The sequence below is a fragment of the Alexandromys fortis genome, unplaced genomic scaffold (genome assembly GCF_014885135.2).
Source record: "Alexandromys fortis isolate MF-2015 unplaced genomic scaffold, M_Fortis_MF-2015_v1.1 scaffold_22, whole genome shotgun sequence".
NCBI classification, from domain to species: domain Eukaryota; kingdom Metazoa; phylum Chordata; class Mammalia; order Rodentia; family Cricetidae; genus Alexandromys; species Alexandromys fortis.
The window spans coordinates 5,108,968-5,135,819 of NW_026067900.1; the positions used below are offsets into that span (position 1 = coordinate 5,108,968).

The window sequence follows — 26,852 nt, forward strand, 5'->3', positions numbered from 1 at the left end:
GAGAGCGTGGGGCGCATCTATCACACCACCCCGTGGCCACGCGTCCTTCGCGCTACGTGGGAGGGCTGGGCCGAGGGTCCCTCGAGTTGCTCGGTACCCGGGGGTGTGGAGGGGAGGGACAGCGGGGAGTGAAGGAGCGCGGGGTTCGGCGCGACCTGAGCTCGGGCACCTCTTCACCGGGACCGTCCGGCCACTGGGCCGCTCTCTCTGAGCCGGGTCCCGCGCGCGAGGCGGCACCACGGCCGTCGAGGCCCCCGGGGGCGCGGCGGACTTGACCGTGCGGGCGCGCGGCGCCGCGCGCCGGGCCGTATGCAAATGCGGGCCGCGGCGGGACGTCCTCATGGGCCGCACGTCCAATAAGAAGCGCGCCCCGCTTGACACCTGCCTATATACAGCGAGCGCGCCCCGGCCGCGCAGCGCCCCGCGCACACCCACCCGCGGCTGCCCATGACTTCCAGCGAGATCGCCATGCCCGGCGAGGTGAAGGCCGACCCCGCCGCGCTCATGGCCTCGCTGCAGCTCCTGCCGTCGCCCACGCCCAACCTGGAGATCAAGTACACCAAGGTAAAGCCGTCCGCGGACGCTTTCTAGAAGCTTCCCTCGGGATGTCTTCAGAGGCCGGGGCCCAGAGGTCGCCTGTCACCCCCCCGCGCCTCCGCGGGAACGACGATGCGGGCTTCTGAAGTCCCGCCGCGGCTCGGGGAGCGTCTCCCGGGAACCGGCCCCCATGAGGAGGCAGCGCGGGGGTCGCCGTCAGTGGCGGACGGCGGTGACGACCTCGGGGCTCACTAGGGAGGTGGGGTTTCTCAAAGCAGGCTTGGGTCGGGTTCTGGGGTCCCCTGGGTGTCCTTAGGGCGAGCCGAAGTCCGGTTCTGGGGTCCCTTAGATATCCCTAGGGCAGAACTAGGCTTGGCTCTGCGGTCCCTCGGATCTCCGAGCAGGCTGGAGTCCAATTCTGTGGTCCCCAAATTTTCTCAGAGCAGTCGGAGTTCTGGTTTTTGGGGTCCCCGGGTCTCCTCTGCAGACCAGGGTCCGGCTTGGGAGGTGGTTCCCCAGGGTCTCCTCAGAGCACGCAGGCGTGCGGTTGTCCGGGTCCGTCAGTCTCAGAGCAAACTGGGGTTCCCCGCCAGGGTGGCTTTGCAGTCCCGCGTTGCCCCGCAGCCCTCTGGGTCTGGGCTGCGCGGCCGCACGGGACCAGCTTACCTCAGAACCGGGTCGCTGCAGGGGTGTCAGGACCCGGGTCCCACAGATTTCGCGGGAACCCGGCCGAGGCACAGTACATCGATGCCAGGATTTCTTCAGGATTTTGTAGGCAATGCACATCTTAGTAAAGGGAAAACAACTGAATTCGCACAAATTAGCGAGCTCACTTTTGCACTGAAAAAAGTTCAGTTTTTTTCCCCTAACGAATTCTGACGTCTTACGATTGCCAAGCAGGAATTATTTTTTGTTAAACCGCATTAAAAAAGCAATACGCGCCTGATACCCGATGTAAATTGACCCCCCCCCCACCACCACACACTTTCTCGGGGTGGGGAGAATCTGTTTTATCCATGAGGTGAAATTTGTGAAATACGTAGACAAAGGGAATGTATGTTATAGCAAAGAGGCGGGCACAGCATTTAAAGCCACATTTCTTGGGAGTTCATTTGAGATTTCTCTTACTTGATTCCCATCCCTTCCTCAAACTTACACCCATTAACTTAAATGCAGCGTGCACACACAATACAGCTAATTCGTGCTCCGCTGCGGGCATTAGAAGATGCACGAAATGTAGAGAACTTAAGTTAGTCGCCTCTGACACTGCAATGGTTGAAAGAGAAATGCAAAAACATCGTTTCTGAAAATTTGTTGCATTGAATTTCAAAATTAGGACTAGTAGGATTCGCATTTTTGAATGTGGATTTAGGTGGATTTAATGTACCTGTTAGCTTTTAGATGCTGTGACAAATTTTTGAAAGCCATTTTAATGAGAGGTCGTTAATGGTTATAGCCCTTTAGGCATTGTTTGCATAACAATAGTGCCAGTGTGTGGCACATCTCCCGGTTTAGGAACAAGCCAGGGAAGCATTCACATAAAAGTTTTGTTTTATGAGGGTCCCTAACCTCTTCTGCTGCGCTTTAGAGATCTTAAGAGGCAAGCTGCACACGTGATTGCCCAGGGTTTGTTTTAGACTTACTTTTGATCAGCTTATCCTAACAGACCCTGAAAGTCTGCAGTAGATATCTTTTTCAGAATTTCATTTGGAAGCTCCTCCAATTCTTTTCTCCTAGCCGCCCCTCTCTTCTCTCTCTTGTTCTTCCCCAGTAGGAAGGACAACTGATTTATAGCTAATTGGAGTCTTTAATGTCGGAGTCTTTTTTAGCTCCATGAAGACTTTTATCCAGGATCCACTTTCCCACTTATTACCAAGAAAAACAATCAGAAATGAAATAATGGATTGTAACGTGATTCTTTAATTTGTGGGGAGGAGGCACCTTATTTTTGCCTTGACAAACAACCCTCGTAAATGTGAGTAACACTAATCCACAGGCGAGCTCTTTCACAAAAACGTGTAAAATCGGCTATCTGTGAGCATTCCCAGCAGCTTCTGTCCTCAGCTCTTTAGTGAGACTTCTAAATTTTCTGAGACAGGAATCACCAACAAGCCATTTTGGCTTATTTTATTTTAACAGAAAGAATAGTGACTGCTCTTTTGATAGCTTAAGGTTTTTTTCTTCAAAAGAAAAAGTTGGGAGTTCTTTTTTTAAAAAAAAAAATCATTCATGATTAAATGTGCGGAAAATATTATTATAAATTTCAAACAGAATAATGAACAAGGTAAACAGGCACTCCTTTAGTGCTATTATATTTGCTAGGAAAAATGTTAAAGGGTAATGTAAATTTTATTATGTCTTCTCAGGAAACAAAACATTTGTATCAAATAAAGGTACTATGAGGCAAATAGATTTATCATTCATTATTTGTCCTGTTAAATATGTCCTTATTGAATGATCTACAATATGATTTTTCTATGTGATTTGACATTATAAACTAATAAGTGACCAACATAGCTGATCAGATTATGAAAATTTTAAAAAGTGTTCTTGGGATATTTTGCATTTGTGATTCTGTATTTTCTGCAATTTTCATCATTTTATTTCTTCTAAAAAGAGTTTTTGCACTTTTAATAAGAGAATGGGGAAAATAGTCAATATTATGGTAATGCCATTGTGTGTCAAAAGTTCTGCAAAAATGCTAGGAAAGGGAAGTTCAATCTAGAAGAACTCTGAAAGAGCCTAAGTATGGCTTTCTATTCGCTTTTAAGCAATTGCATTTCACTAAAATTTAAGTCTCTGGCTCCAAGTTCTAGTATCTATTTTATACAAAAGATAAATGACAATAATACCTTTGGAATATGTCTATTTTCCTTTTTCTCCTAATACAGGAACCTAGTCCCCAAGTTATTTTTCTTTCAGTGATCCTTACTAAGGAATATGGGTTATTGTTTGCTTACTTGTTTGTTTTTTGAGACTAATAGTCGAGAGAGGAATACTGGTATGAAGCGTGGAGGGCACCAGGGTGGAGCGGAAAGAATGTATGCTCCCTGTGTTCTTTGAAGACTGCCTAATAGCTAATTTGGAACCTGATTGCCTTTCGCTGTACTTTTCGCAGATTTTCTGAGTGATTTCTGTTTCATCTCTCTGGTTTTTGTGTTGACGGCCATACTCTGGAAGCATACACATTGTAAAACTAAGGCTTGGCATTCTCCTAGGAACTGCTCCTGACTGTGGGGTCTCTCTTCCTCTCCCTCCCTTCTCTCTCTCCCCCGTTCCCAGATTCCCAGGTCTTTAAAAAGTTTCTCTTTATTCCACTCCATTTTCTGCTTTCTCTGTCGGCTCCATCTTTCCTTCTAGCACCACTGGCTCCCTCTTTTCATGAGCAACTGAAAAATCTCCGTAACTGACAACATGCAGGGTTCTGTGTTCCCCCAGCGTTTGCTGCTGTGGAGAGGCACAAGGATCCAGAAAGAGGACATTTGCTGAGCACTGGTATGCTGCACTAGAGGAGAAAACACAAAAGGCAGCTCACTGGGAAAAATTAGAACAAATGTGCATTTGGATACCTATTGTTTATTCTTTTACTTGTTCACTTAACACCCTTTTAATAAGTGTGGTCTTTTTTCTGGGGTCAATTCCAACTCTGTTCAAAGGGTTTTTGAGGGACCATATCCTAACAATAGTGCAAATTGGATTATGGAACACCTGCCTTCTAGGAACTTAAAGTCTTTTTTAAAAGATTGAGTGTCAAAATGTTCTTCTCAGCGTAGCAGTAGATCAGCTGATCGATGTAATGATAATGTTTGCAGTACCGCTTGCATTTTCACGGGGCTTATTAAGATTTACCTGGCACTTCCATGCATGAACACATACACACTTTAGTCCTGTGAAATCTTTTGAAGGAGAATAAAAATAGGAATAATTGATAAGGAAGAACTTGGCCTTGAATTTTGAAAAACTGAGAATGCATTTTTTGTCATGTTCTTTACTTTTCTTATCTATGACACTTGTTTTAAAATGTAGAAAGATTAAATATTCATTTTTATTGCTTCTAATGGGAAACATGAGGAGAGTGTGAAATCCATCTACTTCACTTAAAAGAGTTGCCTTTATAATTTTTCTCAAGATGCATTTTTATTTTATACGTATCATTGAGTATTCATATGTGTACTACATGTATGCAGGTGTTCAAAGAGGCCAGTTAAGGGTGTCAGATCTTCGGAAGCTGGTGGTTGTGAGCCACTTGTTTGGGTGCTGGGAACCAAACCCAGGTCCTCTGCAAAAACAGCAAGTGCTTTTAAAACTACTGAGCTGTATCTCCAGTGCTACCTTTATAATTTTTGATTCCTTGACTTTAATTTACTATCTGTTATTTTTCTTGTTCTTGGTCATGATTCTTGCTTTTTCTGGACGAAGCCATCATGGATCTCATTCTAAGTTTTCATTCCAAATATTTATCCTGTTTTGATGATAAATTATCCATCTAGATGTCTGTTTGTTTATAGAGGACTTCTAGTTATTTTTTTCTTGCTTTTTGTTGTTTGTTTGTTTACCTTTTCAGAGTCTGGGGAGATGGCTCAGCCAATAGAGTACTGGCCTGCAAGCCAGGACCCACGATGCTGTCTTTAGCACTCATAAAAAGCTTGGTGGGACAGCTGGCAATATGGAGATGGAAGTCCTGGGGCTAGCGAGCATGCTAGTCTGCCTGAGTTGGAGAGCTCCTTGCTCAGTGAGACTTTGCTTTACAAGATAACTGGGAAAGTAATCAAGAAGGGTACCTGATACCCCCTCCATACCCAAACACACAGTAAAATAATACTTTTTAAAGATAGCAATACATCTTTTTGATGCTTTTATCAAACAAAGAGTAGCTATCATGGGATTGGATTGGATAATCCTCCTTAGACCCTGTTCCAGTGCTTTCTGCTACAGGTACCGGGGTTACCACGTGGAACCATCATATGCTGAATGATGAACAATCTTTTTCTGTTTCAGTATAGACTTGGGAACCTGCCCTGTGAGGTCTAACTTCAGTATAGCCAAGCTTAAAAAAAGACAGGCATGTAGAGTTGGTTCTTTATCTTTTCCATTAGTGAAACTGGATGATCCAACCATGACCAAGCCAATAGGTATTTCAAGTCTTAGCACATGGTTCCCAGTTCTGAGTCTTTCTCAGTGGAATAATGAGATGCATATACTGATACGTGGTTTTGTGTTTTGTGCTATTTTACTAACAGTTTATTGTGGTCCACAGACTATACACAGCCCACCTGGTTTTGTAAATAAAGTTTTATTGCAGCACAGCTCTGCCTGTTCAGTAACACATTGTCTGTGGTTTCATTGCAATGTCAGAAACTGAGTCCTCATAGCAGAGACCATACGGCCCACATTTTGAAAAAAGTTTACAAGCTCTTGACATGGAAAGAGAAGGGCTTTGAGTTAAAATAGGTTTTTGTTCAAAGACTGGCCAGGCATGCATTTGTTGACTACCTGGACAGCTAGCATAAGCATGTGGTGCCAGGTGCAGTGCCAGGTCTTGGAGAGTCTGTAGTCAAGAGTATGTATAGTGTCTTCTCTCAATGAGTTTTCTTTCTTTCTTTCTTTCTTTCTTTCTTTCTTTCTTAACTGAGTTTCAATTTTTACATTGATCAAAATTGAAATAGTAGTACCTGCTTCTCAGGGCTCACAGGACTAAACAAGAAAGTACCTGTGCTGACAATAAGCCAGTGAAATGTGTTTTTGTAGATATAATGATTTCACTTGGATCATAATTACATTTGTAGTTCCAAATTGAAGGTTGCCAAATTTAAGAAAGATCAGAATTGAATGATTATTTGTGCGCTATGTACTTTTCACTAAAAAAGACTCTCTGGGTGTTTCCTCAGGTGTCTTATATTTATCAAAAAGTCACTAAATTAATTTCCAAGCTAGTATTTCTTTTTTTTAAAGATTTATTTATTATGTATACAACATTCCTTGCATGTATGCTTGCCTGTCAGAGGAGGGCACCAGATCTCATTACAGATGGTTGTGAGCTACCATGTGGTTGCTGGGAATTGAACTCAGGACCCTTTGAAGAGCAGTCAGTGCTCTTAACCTCTGAGCCATCTCTCCAGCCTCCCAAGCTAGTGTTTCAATAGCAAATTCTTTATCTGATACATGAGTCAAGGTGTAGCATTAATAGATTGCATGCAATATGCTCAATTGGCTGAACATAAATGCTGAGTTAGGAATACTTTTAAAATAGTTTGAACGAAGATATAACCAGATCTTAGAAGTTAGTTATCTTTTGGCAGTGGAAAAATGTCTTTGATTTATGTAATCTGAAACTGTAGAAACCTTCATTGGCTTTGACTATCCAAGATAATGCATGAATTTGGAGGCAGAGGACAGTCACCTTCCAGAAAGTAAAAGCATTTGCCAGTGACTAATTGACAGCCTTCCTAGCCTCTTATTAATTTATTTATGATGTCAGGTAATTTGAAACCCTTAGTTTCCTGTCAAACACGAATCTAATGCTGTAGACCTGATTGCTGTTATGTCACCGTGGCTAATTTTTAATTGCCTTTCAGACATTCTCAAAACCCTACTCCATGTAACCTTTCAAATATATTAAAGTTTCCAAATTGTGAAATTCTTATCTGTGGTATTTATTACTTGTCTTGCTTTAATATTGAATCATATTTCAATTGTTTCCCATTAAAATATGAACATTCCTAGTAGGCGAGCTCTCTGCCAGCAAACTACTAGAATCTCAACTCTTACTAGTGTATTTACAGTAAGCCTATGTTTGAAAACACTTTCGGGCTTTGGAAATGCCTGTAGGAATAACTGGGTGTTTGCCGCATTCTGACTTCTGCTGGACCCTTTATGTTTGCTTCCCTAGGACTATACCTGGGACTTAATTGTGGTTAAAAATTAGAATGTCTTTGGGTAACCATGGTCATTTTTATTCTAGAAAGAAGCCTTCCTGTTACAACAGTTGGGTGCTGGTGCCTCAAGTAGTCATCTCTTCACTTCCTTACCTGTTCACTATGTGACTTTTGGAGAATCAAAGTAGAAGTGTCTTCACTGCTAGATCTCCAGAAAGATACAGTTTGCTGTCCAGATGAAACAGCGAGCATTTTCCTCTTATTTATAAGAATTTAGGTGAACATGAATATGAAAATTCCTCCTAATACTGTTTCTTGGTTTTTTTTTTTTTTTTGGTCAGGGTTTCTGTGTAGCTTTGAAACCTGTCCTGGAACTAGCTTTTGTAGACCAGGCTGGCCTTGAACTCACAGAGATCCGCCTGCCTCTGCCTCCCGAGTGCTGGGGTTAAAGGTGTGCGCCACCACTGCTCAGTCTAATACTGATTATTAAAGATGAGAGAGCAATTCAAAATAGATTATAATTGTATATTTAACCATAACTTTTATTCATCCAGCCTAAGTCTGCTTATTTCAGCTCTGAGACTTCAAGCCCTTTGCTTCATGCCATTTCTAAGTTTTCTTGAAGATTAAGCCAAGACAAAGTGTTGTAGGTGACAAGTCCCTTCCTACATAGAGAACTACCTCCAAGAAGTAAGTCTTGCAAGATATTATGAGTTTAACAAACTCACTAATAGACAAAAATAATCTTTTTCTTCAGCCACCAGTCCCTATACCAAATCTATAGCCTGGGCATGATGATGGAAAAGGTCAGGGTAAGAGGATGCAGGAGCAAGGCTTCAGCTGCGAAACTGATACTAGGTAGTGCCTGTGTGCATTCATGGGGACAGCTGGAGGCCTTCTTTCCATAGGGGCAAAGTTTGGACTTCCTCAGCAAATCCTTGGTTGGGGGTTGATTTCATTCTCTCCAACTCTGAACTGAGCAAATACTGTAGAGTCTCATATCTAGGATAACAATGTAACTTAGAAGAGAGGCTATTTTCTTTTTTAATTTTAGATGTGTTTATTTGACGTGTGTAAATATTTTGCTTGGCTATATATCTGTGTACCATGTGCATGTCTGGTACCCAAGAAGGTCAAAAGAGGGTGATAGAATTCTCTAGATTTAGAGTTATGGATGGTTGTGGTTGATGAAAATTAAACCCAGGTCTTCTGCAAGAAAACATGCTCTTAACTGCTGGGCCATCTTTCGAGCTCCAGAGAAAGCTATCTAATTGTATTACCTAGGGCCAATTTTGTTTTTAACTGTAGCCAGAGTTATCCTTTTCCTCACCTAAAGTTGCTCATTTGTTGATTAATTCAGCATTTGTTAAGGCTTCTTTTGTACAGAGCATTGGTACTCACTGTCTGGCACAAAATGACACATAGATGTGGTCAGCACGGGAAGACCCTGAAGATAATCCCCGCTCAGCCACTGAGTGAGGGTGCGCGCTAGTGACTTCCATGCAGATGACAGGATGAAAGTGGATCAAGTGCTTGGGGAGTCAGAAGTAAGGAGACTTTTCAGGCTTACTGAACAGTCACTGTAGTTAGATACATTCAAGAGGAATCAATTGCATAGAAAAGTATAGGTGGTAACACAAGTATGTGTGTATATGAATATGATAACAGTTCACAACACAGATCATTCCCCCCAGCTCAAGTTGAAGCTCCCTCTATTAGAAAACATGCCTAACCTATCTGACATCATAGCTTAGCAACAGTGTACTGTACAGGAAGAGTTGTGCACCCAACCTGTGGCTTCTAGAGCTGCCACTGCCATCCATAATCACCCGAGGGTATTGTTTCACATCTTCCTGCCTGGGAAAAGAGCAACATTTAAAGGGTAGTTTCTGCTGAATGCATATTGCTTTTCCGCATAAACCTGAAAACTTAGAGTGAGGTCCGCATGAGTTGGAGACCGTCTGCAATTACTAAGTCATAAAGAGTTGCACTGAGACCCTCCTGCAAGCTCCTTCCCTCCCCTTTTTCCTCAGAGGCATTAATCTTTATCTTATCCATACACATAGACGCACCCATAAGTAGTGTATTGTTGTTTTCTGTGATACAATATTTTGTATAAGTGGCATTATGCTGTATATATCTTATGATATATTTTGCTTTGCTTAGCATCATATTTCCAAGGTTCGCCTGTATTGTCAGGTATACCTACAACTTATTCATTGTCATGATTTTATATTGTTTCATACTTTGTCTATATCCTAATTTTTAATTTATTCAACTGTTGACATTTAAAATATTTTCAATATTTTGTGATAAAAATGATGTGGCGAGCAGTCTTCAGCATGTCTCTTTATATAACTGATGAGAGAGCTTCTAGAATATATGTATACAAGAGATTTGCTGGCTCATGACTGTTCAAACAGTTCAGTTGGAAATGCCAGGTCTCTGTCTAACGTGATTATGTAAGTTTCCAGCTCCACCATATATCGTCCACCAGATTCCCCAGTGCTCTATATCCTTGCCTGTGCTTGAGTTCTGATACTTGCCAGACTTGGCAACTCTGTATGGAGAGAGTGATATCTCACTGCAGTTGTGATTGGCACTTTCTTGATTTCTTGTGAGATGAAGATTCTTATATACTCACTTGCTATTTGGTTTGTCTCTTATGTAAAGTGGCTAGGATTTTTGCTCGTTTTTCCATGTATATGTGTTAGTATTGGTTTTATTAATATTCAGGAATGCAATCCTTTGTCAGATATATAATATGCAAACATTTTCTTGCTGATTATATTCTTTCTCTCCATCTTTTTCCTCTAATTATCATTAAGTTTTAATTGCAAATGAAGAAATTTTGTTTCTTGACTAAGAAATACATTGTAATTTCAAGTGTTTTGACCTTTTCCTTTTATTTTTTTTCTTTCTTTCTGGTTTTTTGAGACAGGATTTCTCTGTATAGCTTTGGACCCTGTCTTGGAACTAGCTCTGTGTACCAAGCTGGACTTAAACTCACAGAAATCCACCTGCTTCTTCTTCCTCCTGAGTACTGGGATTAAAGGCATGTGCCACCACCTCCAGGCATTTTGAGGTGTTTTTATATTGCTCTGAAAGTTTTGCTTTATTATTGAAACCTTTGATTTTTGTATTCATGTCTTAATCTCCTTGGATTTGGTATATGGTTTATGTGCAAGGACACATAAATATGAAAGACAAATGAAATAGTGTATGGAAAGTCAGATATATTAATGGGTACATTGTTTTGTTTTTTTAATTTTGTTCTGTGTAATTTTGTAATAAAATTAGGAAGTCTGGAATGTGTGGTCTCCAAGTCTGGTCTTCTCTATTGTGGAACTGTAAGAAGTTGATGGTTACTTTTAAGGACATTGGTTTCCCTAAACTAAGAGCCTACTTCTAAGTGAACTTATTTTAAAACCCCTAGACACTGATAATTACAATTCACTCATGCCAGAATTGAATTCTCTTTGCCTTCCTACATTACTTATAGCTGTAAGTGTTAGATGTCAGCTATTATTGTACTCACACTAGAGGACTTGCATGCTTTCTCTCTTCTGTGAGTACACACACACACACCACTCATTTTTGAAAGGCCATGGTAAATAAAGCAAGTTTTTAATTATAAGCTGCTTGTTTATACGTTTTGGAGAAAACATGTATGGGTGACAATATGAAAAATAATGTCTAGTTCAAAGTTCTTAAAAAAAAAAACCTAATTCAGGGGCCAAAGGGATGGCTCAGTGATTAAGAATACTATTTGCTTTTCAGAGGGTGTGAGTTCAATTCCTAGCACCCACATGGCAGCTCAAAACCATCTGTAACTACAATCTCAGGAGATCTGATACCCTCTTCTAAGCTCTTTGGGCAGTCATGCATGTGGTACACAGACATATATTCAGGCAAACACTCACATACATGAAATAAATAAAATCTCAGAAACAAAAACCCAACTAATTTGGTACAGTATTTTATCCTGCCTGTGTAAAATTTTGAATTATTTCTTAGCATCAGAGTTGAAAATAAATCATAGTTTATTCAAATAAACCATTTCAATATACTGTAACTCGTCTTAAAAGTCAAAGCTGGTGCTCCACATTTCCCTCTGTGTTTGGATTCTGTAGGCAATAGGATGCATGCAGCTGTGCCTATGATTGCAAAGACTGTTACTAGATTCTCTGACCATGACGTAGAGTCCAGACCCTCTGGGTGTAGTGCCTTGTAACACCTAACCAAGTTGGCTTCACAATGTATTTTTCTATAGTGAACTTGTATTGTCTATGAGCCCATATTACTTATTTGTATTTCTTTAAAACTGTACAACTTTTGTGTTAGAGATTATACTTTTTCTGTATAATTCTATCACTAAATTGCAAGCTCTTATATATCAAGGTATATCAAAAGCGTTGAGCTCCATGTGTAGCAGTGTAGATGCATTGGAAATGTTTGCTATCTGAATGGCTGCTGTATAATTATTATTAATAGCTGCTGATGTGTATATGAGTATATTTAATTCTTATGGAAATTCTATAATGTGATTATGATAGTAATAGCTCCCTTTCACAAGTGAGAATATTGAGCATATTTAAATTAAATACCTTTTCGTGGTCGACCACTATAGCAGGTAACAATGCCAGCATGCTGTTCTCTTCTTTGCTGTTGGGAACAGCAAGAAACACACAAGAACTCTAAGAAAACAATACAGTTTGAACCATCAGCTCTACTTACTTTTAACAGTACATTTTAAACCCAGCTCTTTGGCTACAAATACCACACCTCCAGTTGATCAGTATTTTCTGTAGCCACTAGTAGCAACAGTTGGAATGGCTAAAGAGAAAAGACCAAGCAAGGGAGTAAACGGAGACAATCTGACACGGTATGAACCACCTGGGTAGGTGTGATTCTGCAGGTGATGGTAAAGCAGAGGTGTCTGGGGATTCTCACAGGCTGGGCCTCACACATTGCCCTGAACAACACCTGTTTGCTTGCTTCTTTTTCATTTAAAAGATGCTCTCTTTGTCATGGTTATGATGAGCCCTTGGCAATGAGGATGTGTGCTCTGAGGCTGCTGAATGTTCACATGTATTTTACAATCTTTTTTTGACCCCGCCCCCCCCCCCAGCCGATTGTTTTGTATAATTTTATTCTTACCTCTGTGGAGAATTACCTTCCAGAAGAGTTGGGTGGAGATGTTCCCTCTGACTGGCGAGGAGGGCTAACTCCTGTCAGGTTACATGGTTACTATATGGATCTGAGCATGAACACAGAGCAGAGCAATCCAGGCAGTAGTCAAAGCTTCTTAAGTCGCGTCAGTGATAGAAGGAGGAGGTGCCTACATTTTTATTGGAAATGGCTCAAAAATCCTGAGCAAAGAAATGTTGACTGTTTGTTGTCTCCTTTAGTGTGATCTTAGAGCATTTAAATTTCTGTCTCCACTTTCAGAGAGGAATCTTTCCTTCTTCACGTCGCCACAGGCCTGCCCCCCCCCACCTCATTCTTTCCATCTCCTGTTCTTCTTACCTGTGCCTCAAGGAGTTTCTCTTAGAGCAGACCTCTGATGATGGGCAACCCTGGTCAGACTCATTTACCTGTTTTCATAAAATGGCTGGTTGGGCTGGGCAACCTTTGTGGCTCTCTCTTCCAGCTGTTGACCTAAATGGCCTTTAGGGAAACCAGAAGCAATGAACCTGGGATAGCCACATTTGACTTCTATGAGCCCTCTTGAGAATTTAGTAATTACTTAATGGATTGAATTGGTGACATATACTATTCCAGATAACAGCCTGGGTTGCATTAAATTAACCTTTGCAAATGGGTATTTATTGGTGTACTCTTAAAGGACTACATGTGTTGGCAGTAATTGGTCTTCCACGTTTCTCTACACTGATAGGTGTTTGTACCGAGTGAAATTTTTCTCAGATTAGAACCTGGGTGGTAGCTTTAGCCATTTAGTGATGTGTGTCATTGTGTTTGGCACACTGAGCATAAACCCTGTCTTGTAAACAGCAGGGAGACTAATGAGGTTTGCCCACATCCGGGTGTCATTACCAGGAATTCCAACAGAGAAAAAGAGAAGGCTTAGAAAAGAAGTACAGAACAGGGATTTGGGGGGCCTTGATAATCTGCTTTAAGGAGGGAGACCATTGTTCAGAATTTACTGTAGATGTCTGTACACAAATATGGGCAAGGAAAACAAATGTTTTGCCTTTAATGAGCATTTACAAAGTCACTGGCTTCACTTTCCAGGAAGATGGTGTAGTCTGATTTGTGTTTCTGTTGTGTCTTAAGAGAAAGACCTGTGAATAATGTGTGGCTGTGGGGTGTGCTTCTTGCTTACTGGGAACCTTATAATTTCAGTCAACTAAAATTTTGTATCAATTTTAACTTTACAACTTTGGAGTTTCTGCATTCTTGCAGTAACAAATACACATAGCTTTGGAGCACACCAAATCTCATGCAAGAAGCCTCCCAAAAGGTAATATTTGAGATTTACTTCTAATCTTTATCTCCTACTTCTATTAAGTGATGTATATGTTCGGTGCTGTTATACCAAGGAGTATAATTATTGCTTATGCTTACACTAGTTTTTTTCTGGACTTGAACTTTCCTGTTTTGAAATTAATTAGTATTTTTATTTAAAATGCTTTTATACCTAAAGCACTTTCCCCTTCCCCAACTCCTACCATATCCTTTCTACCACCTAATTTCATGTTCTTTCTCAAAAAAAAAGGAAAGAAAATAAAAATCAGACAAATAAATTAAAAAAAAAAAAGACAAGAACCACTAAGACAAAAAAAAAATACCAAACAAAACAAAAAGTGTTCGCAAAACAGGGAGTCCATTTTGTGTTGTTCAGCTACTCCTGGGCATGTTGGAGTGTGGTTTATATACCTAGTAACACTCCATAGGAGAAAACTGATTTTCCTAAGACCACATGCCATGGTTGCTTTGATGTATTTTGTAGCCCAATTTTTGGTATTTGAATGAACTAGTTAATGAGCACACTATAGAAAATGAAATTGCCTCTCTCATTTGTGGGGTCACTAATTGGTATAATGGCAACTAGAAAGTGAGTGCTAAGGTATCGTTTTGAAATAACCATCTTTTATGCATTTCTTCTCAAGAGAAAACACTCATCCCGGGATGGGAAACTCCTTTAGTCCCACCGACTTGCACAGTGCTTTGAAGTAGACCCTCTCACTGAGGGTACACACAAAGCAGTGAACGAGGCAGTGTGTGAGACATTCGAGAACGGGGATCTGACTCTAAGGTGTGCACATTTAGTGATTCCTCGTATAACATACATTTATTCAACTAATGAATGAGCAAAATCATTTGATTGCTTGTTAAATTAGGTCCTGGAAACAGGAAGATCCTTTGTGATCCTGGATGACAATTTCCGAGACATTATTTTATTACTATAAAATAAGGGGACAGAATGAGATGCATATTTGTTTATGTACTTATATAAATAACTAGAGCAACCATTTTTCCTTCCTATTTTGATGCTTTAAAACTCCCCACTCTCCAAGACCCAGAACCTGGGGTTAAGAGAACAGGAAGGACAATACTGAACTTGTTCACACTTAATTGTCTTTCTGGGGCCAATTTTGGGATGCTTTTGTTAAGAATACTTTCCCAAAGGTGTAGTGGTGATTACCAAAGAGTGCTCACAAAACCTCTGTTAATGATTCTCCTGTACTGAGTGCTTGCAGTGCAGTAAAGTTCACTGAGTAAGAATTAGTTTGGGATTCTCATGGTTTTTGTTTTTTGGGTTTTTTTTAGTATATTAAAAGATAATATTTTGCTATGTAAAAAAGAGATCTTTATATAAAAATATGCCCAACAAAATCCTGTTTCATGCCTGCTAGGTTTACAGCCCTCTAAATTAGAGCAGTGGCTGCTGTGATTATTCCTTCAGATAGCCAGGAAAGGTTTGCGGCCACTTCTTTAAGCTGTTGCAGCAGCTTTTCTGCCAGGCTAAGTTCCTGAAAGCCACAGAGGGCCCAGAAACTCTGAGGTGAGAAACCTTGTCAGAAGCTCACCGCTTTTCACACAGTCTAATAGAGACTTAGCACTTGGCAGGTCAGTGCCACTGCGATTTGTCTCTGACCTAAGAGTTCTGGAGTTCTTCACATCAAAACCACATCTTGCTGAGCTGAGATCAAACGCAGGAAGGTAAGGGCCCTGTCAGTGATTTATCATGCCAGGGAGAGTGCTCAGGCCAGATGGGGCCACTGGGAGTGAAGCTGACATTCCAGCCGCTTCTCATACAGGAGTATCATATAGTTAGGACTAGTTTTTCGGAAAAGGATTGCATGTCAAGTGGCAGCTTTCAGTGGTATTTCGTAGGAAGTCCTATAGCCAACATGGGCTTATCTCACAATCAACTACTCACTTTTTAACCTTTAAATTGTAATTAGCAATTTCTTGACCAAATAAACATTTGGTTTTCTTTCTTCCTCTGTCCTCCCTTTCTTCCTCCCTCCTTTTCTTCCTTCCTTTTCCTCTTATTCCTTCTCCTTGGAAGGTACCCATTAAAAAAGAGGGAAGGGAAATGGAAAAAGAAAGGCATGAATGAATGAACTAAGGAGCATTGAGATCTCAAAAATGTCTTTTTAACATTAGTCTTTCTAAACATTAGATGTGAGTTTAAGGTAACAAGCAGAATCTATAAACTGTGAAACCTGGCGCTTATTAGTTCGTCATCCTTTTAAGTCAAGGATGTTTGGAATGAATCATTGTAAATAATATTACATAGTAATTCCTGAGATAGGAGCAGGCATTTCATAGATTCTTTTGCACATTTGCTAAAGCCAAAGAGAGAGAGAAAAAAGAATCATTTAAGTATAAAATAGATATAATTATGTTAGAAATTATTTTATTTCCGTCTGAAAATTCACTAATTCCTCTCTATAACTATACCAGCAGTATATGAAAATGATTGCCTTTTATTTATCGTCACGAGGAAATGAGAAACCCTTCATTTACTGATTCCAAAGACCTTTCAGTCTTAGGATATTCAGCCCTTCTAACATAGAATGCTTATTTTGCAACTTAAATGAAGAAATTAATTTACAAGCTTACAAGTGAAAAGAAATAAATCAATTTCTCAGTCAACTGAAGGTGCTGGTTGCTTCTTTGGCCTTAAGTTTCTCTATGATGAGAGCATTTTACGTAAGTGGACCCAGCTTTCACGGCTAGAATTAGCTTTATCCTGAGAGTCAGAACTCGCTTGATTTCTATGATGTCACTTTATTCATCATCAGAGTTATTCTGTCTGATGAAACTCCCCAGCTCTGCCAAGAGTTAAGTTGTAAGTGCAATAATGAAATGATACCTGCTATATTTGTCATTCAGTGTTCTTGAAGCATGGTGGCCTAAGAAAATCTGGTTAATTTTGCCAGATAAAATACATCTAGTTAAATTTGAATTGGAATTATTAAGTAACTTTCTGGTGTAAGTGTACCCCAGGATTTCTTAGTGATTTGGAACATACTTAGGTTGAAATTTTACTCATTTTTCTCTTCTTAATAAATTCCCATTTAACTGGGCATCCTGTATCTTGTTGAAACTGGCTACCCTAAAATGTTGGACAGAAGGCTTATAATTCTTACTTGTGAGCTGCAAAATAGACACCCGCTTATGTAAATGTAATTGGCATTAAAATGAAGGAAGATTCAAAGAATCCTTTCTAATTGTACTGGGACCATTGAGTGCCCGGGAAAGACTTCTTTCTCTTAACCCTTAGCAATGCTGTTGGATAGGCCAACCAGATCCATTGTAAGGACAGCTTAATCTCCTAAATGAATTGCTCCAACCTTCCAATTCAAAATCATACAAACAAAAACATTGAGATAAGCTGGGTGCTTTTCAAATGGGGACCCCTGTGGCTTTGAAAATAAACACTCCAACCTCTTTCCACTCCAACACCCACACCCACCAGTCTTTCTGATGTCCTCCATTTGCAAATGAACGGTCAATCCTGAGAAAGACAGAAGACTAATTAAACCCAGGGAAGATAGGCAAAGAACATTTGTTTCCAGGCAGAAGACAAAAAGAAATCATGTTACATTGGGCTTACTCAAGACTACCAGTGGGCAGTGCAGCCCTTTCTCCAAGCTTTTCTTCTCAAAGCCCATTTCCTTGGCCATTGATCAGCTCCTTTCCTGGTCAGGACTGTTTGGAAGCACCTTTCTTAGCCTGTCTTCCAAAGCAATAGGAAGGACATCCAGGGAGTCCAGTTATATGTGGGACAGCCTCTTCTATCTCTCCAACTCTCTCTGTGATGATTGGCAATGGATCCTCAAGTAGCAATGAAGAATGAACAAATCCAGAGAATATGGTGATTAGACCATTCATAGGTTGCCTTGAAATAATTATGTTTATTTTTATCTTATGGGTATAGATTTTCTTCCTGTATGCATGTTTGTATGCATGTATGCATGCATGTATGTATGTATGTATACCATGTGCAGGCATGCCTCGTACCTTCACAGGCAAGAAGAGAGTGTCAGATCCCATGGAACTGGAGTTAGCCATCATATGGGTGCTAAAAAACAGAACTCGGATCTTCTCCAAGAGAAACAAGTGCTCTTAACTGCTGAACCATCTCTTCAGACTCTTAAATTGATCGTTTATATCTTGAATCAGAATCAGTAAAGCATCTCAGTGCATACTGGGACAGACTTTTCTGTAATCCAGTGCCTTATTCAATCAGTATTTCCTCTCGACAAAGTGTTTCCATCTTACATTTTGTATGAGAAAATTGAGCCCTAGAATGCTTACATGACTCACCTAAGTTATGTTCTCCAGTAATTGCTATGCATGTGGAAATTTGACCCTTTGAGGAACTATAGGAAGCATAGTGTGTGTGTGTGTGTGTGTGTGTGTGTGTGTGTGTGTGTTTAGAGAGGGAAAGAGACAGACACACTGGAAGAGAGAGAGGAAGGAGTGGGGGATTGAGATTCGGGGGACGGGGAAACCTAGAAAGCCCTCCAGCGGATCAAACCAAGTGTAAGACACAATCTCGGCCTGAAAGAAGTTGGGAGAGCTGGGTGGTCACAACTGATGTAGGAATGTCCTTTACAGTGCCTGGAATTATGATCCACTAGGTCCATGCTGACCTGGATCACAGCGTTTCTGGAATTTCCTAGGACCTTTTATTGTAAATGCCTTGAGATAGCCCTGAGCATTTCAAGCAACCTCCAAAGAGGCCAGGAATGTCTAACTGCTTCCTGGATAATTTGGAGCTAGCTTTGTCCACCTCAGGCAGGTCAATGTACTGTCCTTGACGAATATGACTGATGATTCGTCAGACTGCCCTTTTGTCTCTCTCCTTTCATCAGTGTCCTTTCACTTTCAGAGAGACCTTGCGGTTAGACGGCCATCCCAGAAACTGAGTGTATCTCTGCTGCCTCACTGCGTGTCCTGCTTCCTCCTCCCGTCATTAGTACAGCTTATGGCAACCCTGCATGTTGTGTCATGTGTTGAGCATTCAATGCTCGATTTTAAATATAAACTTACAGTCAGTTCAGAAAAACAATTGTCGTAAACTATTTCCTTTGGTTTTTTGTTTCTTGTAACCTTATGTGTCTCATATACTTCTAAGAGTCTATTTGCATTCTGGAAAGCCTATTCTCTTTCCTGTCATTTGATTTAGGACAGAGTGTAAGTTACATTTAGGTCACACACTTTTGGGTCCATTATTTAAAATTTTTAATTGATTTTTGAGTTAGAATTAATGAATTAGGCCATGGCAAAGCAAGCTTGGTAAAACAAAACAAAAACAAACAGAAAACATGCTTTTGTCAATAAACTATCACATTTATTGAACAAAGGTCATGCCTCTGTAATGCCAAAACATAGACTTTAAAGGGAAAAACACCATCAGTCATCTAGGTGTGTATATATGTATATGTATACACACACACACACACACATATATATATATGATACCATCAGGGGTGGGGAGAGAAGAGAGAGAGGAGAGAGTGTGTGTTTTACCACTTCTTACTTCTTAGTCAGATGCTTTAGTGAGAAGCAAAGTATAGAATGGAAGTCCTCACTTTTGTCTCAGTTACACAGGTAGATATTTCTAGAGGAGGTTTGATCAAAGACCTGAGCTTCACTATCAACTTTTAACTTTGTATTTTTAGACTCTTAGCTATCAGTAAAGTAAGCTGAGATACTGTCTCTAAAAGCTAAAAAGACTTTTGCTGCCTTTGTAATGCCCAAAGGCTCTAACTTCACAGAACACTGTACTGTGATGACCACCAGTGCTTGTCTCTTGTTCAAAAAGCTCCAATCAAGTACTTTCACCAAGACAGCTGGTAGACCTACAAGTAGAGATGTCTGCGTACAGTAAGTCTTCGGAAAACTGCTTGGTGTGCAGACTGATAGGTCTGCTTACTGATTCACTAACTGGTGCTCCCCAGTGATGATTCAAATGCAGTTCAGTGGCAAACTAAGTAATATTTAACTCCCCACAGCACTGCATACTGTGGGGTTTGTTTAATGCACATAATTTAAAGCATTTACTAGAAACATAGCAAAGCTTTCTATTATTGAAATATAACACGGCAGCCTGTGTCAAGGATTGATTGAGGATAGGAAATGACTTCCACCTAAATCCTATCCATACCTACTGTTTAGAGAATTCCTCACTCAGAGTTCAGATTTCCCAGTCAGAAAATTCATGACTACCTCTGTCTATAGTGTAGTCATGGCAACTGTGCTGTGAGCTGAAAAGGGTGCTAAGCCTGATTCGCCCTCCAGAGCGGCTGCCGAACTGGTTAAGTGAGGCAGCTTGCATGGCTAAAGCGTACTGCTGAGTATTCTTCCCAGCAACTGATGAGATTAAAAACCAACCTATCGCAATCATTAGGATAATCTGTCATGTTGATAGCCGATCTGAACATTTATTCTGTCCCCCTTTACCCACGAACATGGTTTACTGACTGTATCTTTTGGGTATTTTCTCATGTTGTTTGTTATCATAGGATGTAGGAGAAATTAAATGGATCTCTGAGACCTTTCTTCAAGGTACTTAGAGAGGACCCTTTCATTTTAAGCCTTAGGCACATAGATACTCTATCTCATTAATGGCCTACCAGCTTAGTAAGGTAGATGAGTCATTCTTGCCCTTTTTATGGAAGCAAAGCTTAAAGAGGTAACTTGCTAAGTTGCTCTGGATTTGTGGGGACAGGCAGACTGATAGTTATAGGGAGACCTTTAGCTCTGGTAGTCCCTTTCTAGGGTGTTCTACAATAAAGATTTTAAAAAGTGCTTTCAAGGTTAATTACTTCAGTCCTTGGTGCATTTCCTACTTTACTTAGTTTTGCATACATTAGGTACAACTCTCCTAACAGTCATCAAGTCTGGATAAACAAAGCAACTCTACATTTACCTTGCAGTTAGCGCGCGCTGTGTGGGTGGGTGGGTGTGTTTGTGCTCATGTATATGCTCTTATATGGAGGGCCAGAGGGCCACTTTGATGTCTTCCTCAGTTATTCTGCACTTTATTTTTTCAGGCAGTCTCTTAGTGAACCTAGAGTTCTCAGACTGGCTGTACTGACCGACCAGTGTGTTCCAAGCATCCACCTGTCTCCGCCCAACCTTCCCCCATACCGAACTTACAGACACACACCGTGCATCTGGCTTTTACATGAGTGCTATCGATTCCAACTCAGGTCCTCATGCTTGTGCAGCAGCTGTTCTACTGTATGAGGCACCTCCCTAACTTCTCACTCTAGTGGTCTCTTAGCAAATACAGTTGCATAGAGCAGCACGATTGTCTTGAATTGACTTTAACACACATGTTTGTGGTCTTCCTGGTTAGCGTGGTAGCAAAGCCATGTTCTCCACTTGCATATCTGAACATCTCTCCTGGTGACCATGAGTTGTCTGTTCCTTTATGATTTGGGAAGGGGCACTTCTGATTGGCAGAACGCCTTCACTGTGCTGCAACGTCCTTATTGGCGTCCTGCAAGCATACCTCTGGGAAGGTAGTATTTCTGAAAGGAAAGTATTTTATGTGCCATTTCCTTCCCAGGTGCTGAGCTTCTAGGATGCTGTAAAATATTTACAGAAGGGAATTATACTTCAGTACGGAGTTTTTTAGATGCTCTTCGCTGAGTGTCTCTAGTAAAGTGCCAATGTGAATTTTTATTTTCATTCCCTTAGCCAGGAAGGGAACTGTTGCCAAACAGCTGTGACTGGCTCATAAACACTTTGGCAATTGATGTGTTTCCCTTGCTCAGCTTTGGATGCCCAGATTCTATAGAGGAGGGGAGTGTAAAAGGCACTCACCCCCTCAGATGTAGTCAATCAGCTCCTAAATGCAGTCAAAGTTGGGTAGTCCCATTTTCTTCCAGTCATCCCAAGCCAGTTCTGGGCCAAGTCATTATGATAAGATTGCTTTTGAAGTCTCTCCTAGCTTCGGTATCGAGGTTCGTGGTTTTAAGAGCACACAGCTATTTTTTAGAGGACCCAGAGAAAGAATTTTCTCTCAGAGGCTCATCATACTCAGCTGCTCTCTGCTCCCTGGCAGTAGTTCTTCCACACATAGGGGCACTCGTGAAAATGTCCCAGCTCCTCATTTAAAGTTGTGTCACATTTCCTGAGGTAATCCACGGTTTCCCTAACATACTGTGCCTTTGAAAAGGAATGTGAAGTTACTGCCTTCCTGCGCTGGTTGTGTTGGAAGACAAAGGGCCTTAGATGTAAAATTCCTCATGTTGAACAATTTCTAAGGGACTACATCAAGGCTTCTAGCAAACTGTGGAAGAAGCAGAGAAGAACAGTTTATATACCGCATTGGCTATCCAGCCTGCTTTCCAGGTGGACATCAGAAAGATTAGATCCAGGAAAGCACTGGTGTGGCTCTGGTTTCTATTCTGCCACTCACCGGGAGCACGCAGCCATCGACAAATGGTTGGATTTTATGTGTAGGTTGCCTAAAGCCCCTTCCAGCTCTGTAACTATCTCTTCCTAGCCAAACCCAGCCTCTGTTAATATTTAGACCAGACAAAGATATTCATGAGTAGATACTGAAATAGAGCTTTAGTAAGCCTGACTGTCAGAGTACTAGCTTATCATAGCCATACGGATCGTTACACACTAGAAACAAAAGTCAGTTTTCCTGGGAGAAGTGTGGGACAGAGTCCCAGCTGACTTGTTTTGAACTCTTCTACTTAAATTTTATCATTCTTTATGATGTCTTTATAATCATTGATTACATATTAAAACCAAGATATAATGGGGAAATGGCACAAGCTCCTTGTGAATACAGAAGGCAGATCATGAATTCAGCACTGTTGTCTAAATGGCGGTGAAACCTCAAAGCACACTTGGGGAACAGAACATTGTGCCTCATCACGGCCTCTGATAAGACTTCATACCAAGCGCCCACTGGTGGCTGTTTTTGCTCTTTGGGATCTCAGATGTAAAGAGAATGAGAATGCCAAGGCTAGCAGAAATGACAACAGGTTTGATCACAAGCAACGTTTCTCAGTTAGTTGGTAGTAGATTCCTAAAGTGCAATTTAAAAACTTATCCAAAAATTCATATAGGAAGTGTCTGTCAATGGATGGGAAAGATTTTTTTGTCACAAATGTTATACATTAGCCTTTCTTTGGTTGCCAAGACTCAGACTCTCAGGAAGACACTGAAAGCTGGAAAAGCAGAGTCACTTGCCAGGTGTTGTTCCTTCTGCTTCTTCTCTTCCCGGTTCTGCCCTTCCACAATGCTATCAAAAAATGCTTAAAGTATTATCTCCTTATGAATAAACCCATAAGACACAGTGTGCCACATCTAAACTGTAAACTGGCTACCATACACAGTTGGTGGTGGTCAGCTGTGGAAAGCAGCTCTCATTTGGCGTCCCGGGCTGTGTATCACTCATGAGAGCCTGTGAAATCATTTTTCCTAAGGGCTTTAATAGGATGCTGGCACTGCCAGGGATGGTGGCACACGCCTTTAATCCCAGCACTTAGGAGAAAAAGGCAGGAGGATCTCTGTGAGTTTGAGGACAGCCTGGTCTACAGAGTGAGTTCCAGGACAGGCTTCAAAGCTACACAGAAAAATCCTGTCTCGAAAAACAAAACAAAACAAAAACAAAAAACCCACACATACCAGCATTGTTTTTAGGACACTAATTACATTGTTTTGGTGGTCACAAGATTTATTTAAAGTCATATTTTGGTTTAAAACAGTATGTCTTAGTTTAGACAGACCGATGTCCTATAGTGTGCCATAAAATAGGAGTTTGGATTTAGACGAGGTGAAAGGAGAAAATAAGCAAAGCAACATAAGTGAGATGCTGTTCGGTGCTGATTAAGAGACAGCTTGTCTCAAAGGTGAGATAGAATGTCTCTAGGGTTCTAAGAACCTTAAATTATTATAATTATTAATATATTATTATTTAACTAACACATTATTATAGTTCCTACTGGAAGAAGTTCCTACTACTTATGCAGTATCAACACAGAGCAAACATTTATTGAGCACCTACTAAGGCCAGGGTTCTATTTTCAGATAGCTGTAAAAATAAAGATGGTAGAGTTGTCCTTAAGGAGCAAACAGCATAGTAGGAACATTGATAGACGTAATACAAGATAATGTGACAGGCAGGAGCAGACGGCTGAGGAACTTGGGAAGTCTTTTCCAGAGCTTGTATTTGAACTGTGTTTTGAAAGATTGCCATTACTTTAATACTTTAACAAGCAAAGAAAGGGAACTGCATATTAAAATATTCTGGCTCATAAAAGTTTATGTTTTGTTTAAGAATTGCTGTAGTTTTAACATGGAATTTGGGAGGACCAAGAGTGCTATACTGTCTGAATGTCTATGTGGCTCCCCGGTTTTTTTATGTTGCAATCCTATTACCAAGGTGAAATCTTTGAAAAGTGATTAAACAGAGTTTCCCATGAGTGGACTATGGGAAACCTCACATATCTATTCTGTTGTGAGAGTACAAAGAGGAAGGCGTCAGCTGTGAACCAGAACGTGGATCCTCACTAGATGCTGAACCTTGATCTAGCTATCAGAGCTGAGAGAACTTTTTCTCTGTTGTTTGTAAGCCACCTGCATTATGCTGTTTTGATGAGCGGTTGAATGAATTTGTGGAGGAACTTAGGACTACGGAATTTAGGGCACTATCTGCCACTAGCACAATTGCTGGTTGTTCCCAGAGGCACCCATTCCCATCTGTATTTAGGTATGGACATGTACTTGATGGAAAATATGATGTCTGGGAGTTCATAGTGAAATGGCGGTATTCTACATCAGTGCTCTGGATTAGGCATGGGTGAAGTCTAGAAGGATTGACTATGCCAGATCAAAGAGGAAGAACACAGAGGTTAACTTGCTTAGGGTATAGTACAATGCCACTCAGACCATGCATGCCCTGTTTCCAATACAACACTCATACTGAGGGAAGGTGTCTGGTTGCTGACGTTTTAGAGTCCATATCTATTACATTCCTGGCTGCTTGCAGGTTCTTTATTCCTGAGCCTCAGCTTCCTCGTCTGTAGAACAGAAAGAACTCATTCCTGTGACAGTCCTGAGTATTAAACTGTCAACCTATCACAAGTGTCTAGAACCATGTGAGTCAATGTTAGATTTCATTATTTCCTTGATAACCAGTTTTTATGTTTGATTTTACAGTGAGTTCCCTAGTTATACTATTTCCTACTGCCTTGGACTGGACAGAACATAGATCTTTTTAGGCTGTCAGCTTGGCAGAGAAAAGGAGGAAACCCAGGAATGCTGAGTAAAATGGAAAAACTTTTGTCCAGTAGACCTACATTCAAGTTTTTATTATGTGAGTTATTTGTGGCATGAGTTTGGGCTTGTAACACAACCGTAGTTTATTCTATGGGAAAGTAAAACTGTCTACATCACAGATTTGTTATATAAATCAAATGAAATAGTGAAAGTTCTTAGTACATTGTGGGTAACTAATCATACTAACGGCTCTGGATTATTTTTCTGGATTGCTATTATCCATATACTCTGGGTTAAAACAAAGAACTTCCCTAGACTATTATTTATGTCTCTGTAGGTTGCTTTGTTCTGCAAAGTGTCATCAGAACCATGCATCTAGATTCTTAGCCCAGTTCCTGAAAACATGAGCCTTAGAAGTCCTGCCTCTGAAATTGTGGGCTCAAAAAGAAAGGTTTTCTTTGACAAAGCCCAAATCCTTGAGTGCCTGTTGCCTTCTGTCAGGCAGGTGTGCTTGCTCTGCTTGGATTTCAGTGAAGCACACAAATTACCTCTCTGAGATATTATTGTATACAATTTGAATATAAAACACATCATTTTGGTTGGGGTTGTGGAAATAGTTCATCTAATAAAGTGCTGGATTTGCAAACATAGGGATGTGAGTTGATCCCCAGAACCCATATAAAATAAAGCTAAGCATGGTGGTATGAATTTATAATCCCAGCATTGGAGATGCAGGAACAGGTGGATCCCTGGCGCTTACTGGCCAGCCAATCAACCCTTCTTGGTAAGCTCTAGTACAGTAAAAGACCCTGACTGCAAAAAAAAAAAAAAAATGTGGAGGATGCCTGAGAAAGGAGTCTGCGGCTTCAATGATCACATGGTCACTGTGCATACACATATGTCTGTATACATGAACATGCACACACATGGATATATCAGTGTGTAAGCATGTGCATAGATGCATAGGGGATAATTAATGACTACTTCTAAGTATTGCTAAACATTGTATTACTAAGCCACAGTTAGGCTGGTCTCCCCGGCCACAGCATTGAACACTTAATGTTAAGAGCACGGCAGGTCTTACCTACTAGTGCCTCACATGGTGCCTAGCTAGAGTAGATGCATAGTGAATGCTTGAGATCAAACGAAGAAGTAATGATAAAGCAGATAAGAAATAGGTGTCAACTGTCTCCTCTCACCTTTTTGCTTTCTTCTTTTCCTCATTCTTTTCAGTTCTTCTTTTCCTCCTAATAAAGTGTCATGAATTCCTTAACTATCCTATTACCCTTTTAAGAAGATAATACTTCTTTCATTTCCTCTCCTCAAAAATGAAAAGTGACATGCCTCTATTATAAAGAAATGGCCTCAGCAACTTCTGGAAAAGCACTAGTGGTTAATAAGTTACTTTTTATTTAAATACATATGCTTAATGCTGGATTACATTGTAAAACTCTCAGGGTGATTTATGGTCTCGGTCGGCCTTAATTAACATCCATTCCAGGGGAATAGTAAATGGGAATGGCCTTCACAATTGAGGGCGAACAATGAACTCTCTGGGTGTTGTCCAATTTGTAACATGATTTACATGGAAGCAAGCCCTTCCTTTCTTGGGGTTATCCCTTTTTCATCTGGTGTTTAGGACGGGTTATATATAATCCATAGATAGGAACATTTGCTGTCAAATACATTGGCTGATTTAGAGCT

The 26,852-nt window shown here is 40.7% G+C and overlaps 1 protein-coding gene across 1 annotated transcript in view; it reads left to right on the forward strand.

Annotated features, from left to right (window-relative positions):
• The first annotated feature begins 291 nt into the window (after positions 1-291).
• The window catches only part of Aldh1a2 (aldehyde dehydrogenase 1 family member A2), a 73,880-nt gene continuing 47,319 nt past the window's right edge, over positions 292-26,852 (forward strand). The window contains exon 1 of the mRNA XM_050126847.1: positions 292-564. Within this exon, the coding sequence (XP_049982804.1) occupies positions 448-564 (117 nt within the window). The 5' untranslated portion in view covers positions 292-447. The remainder of the gene's footprint in view (positions 565-26,852) is intronic.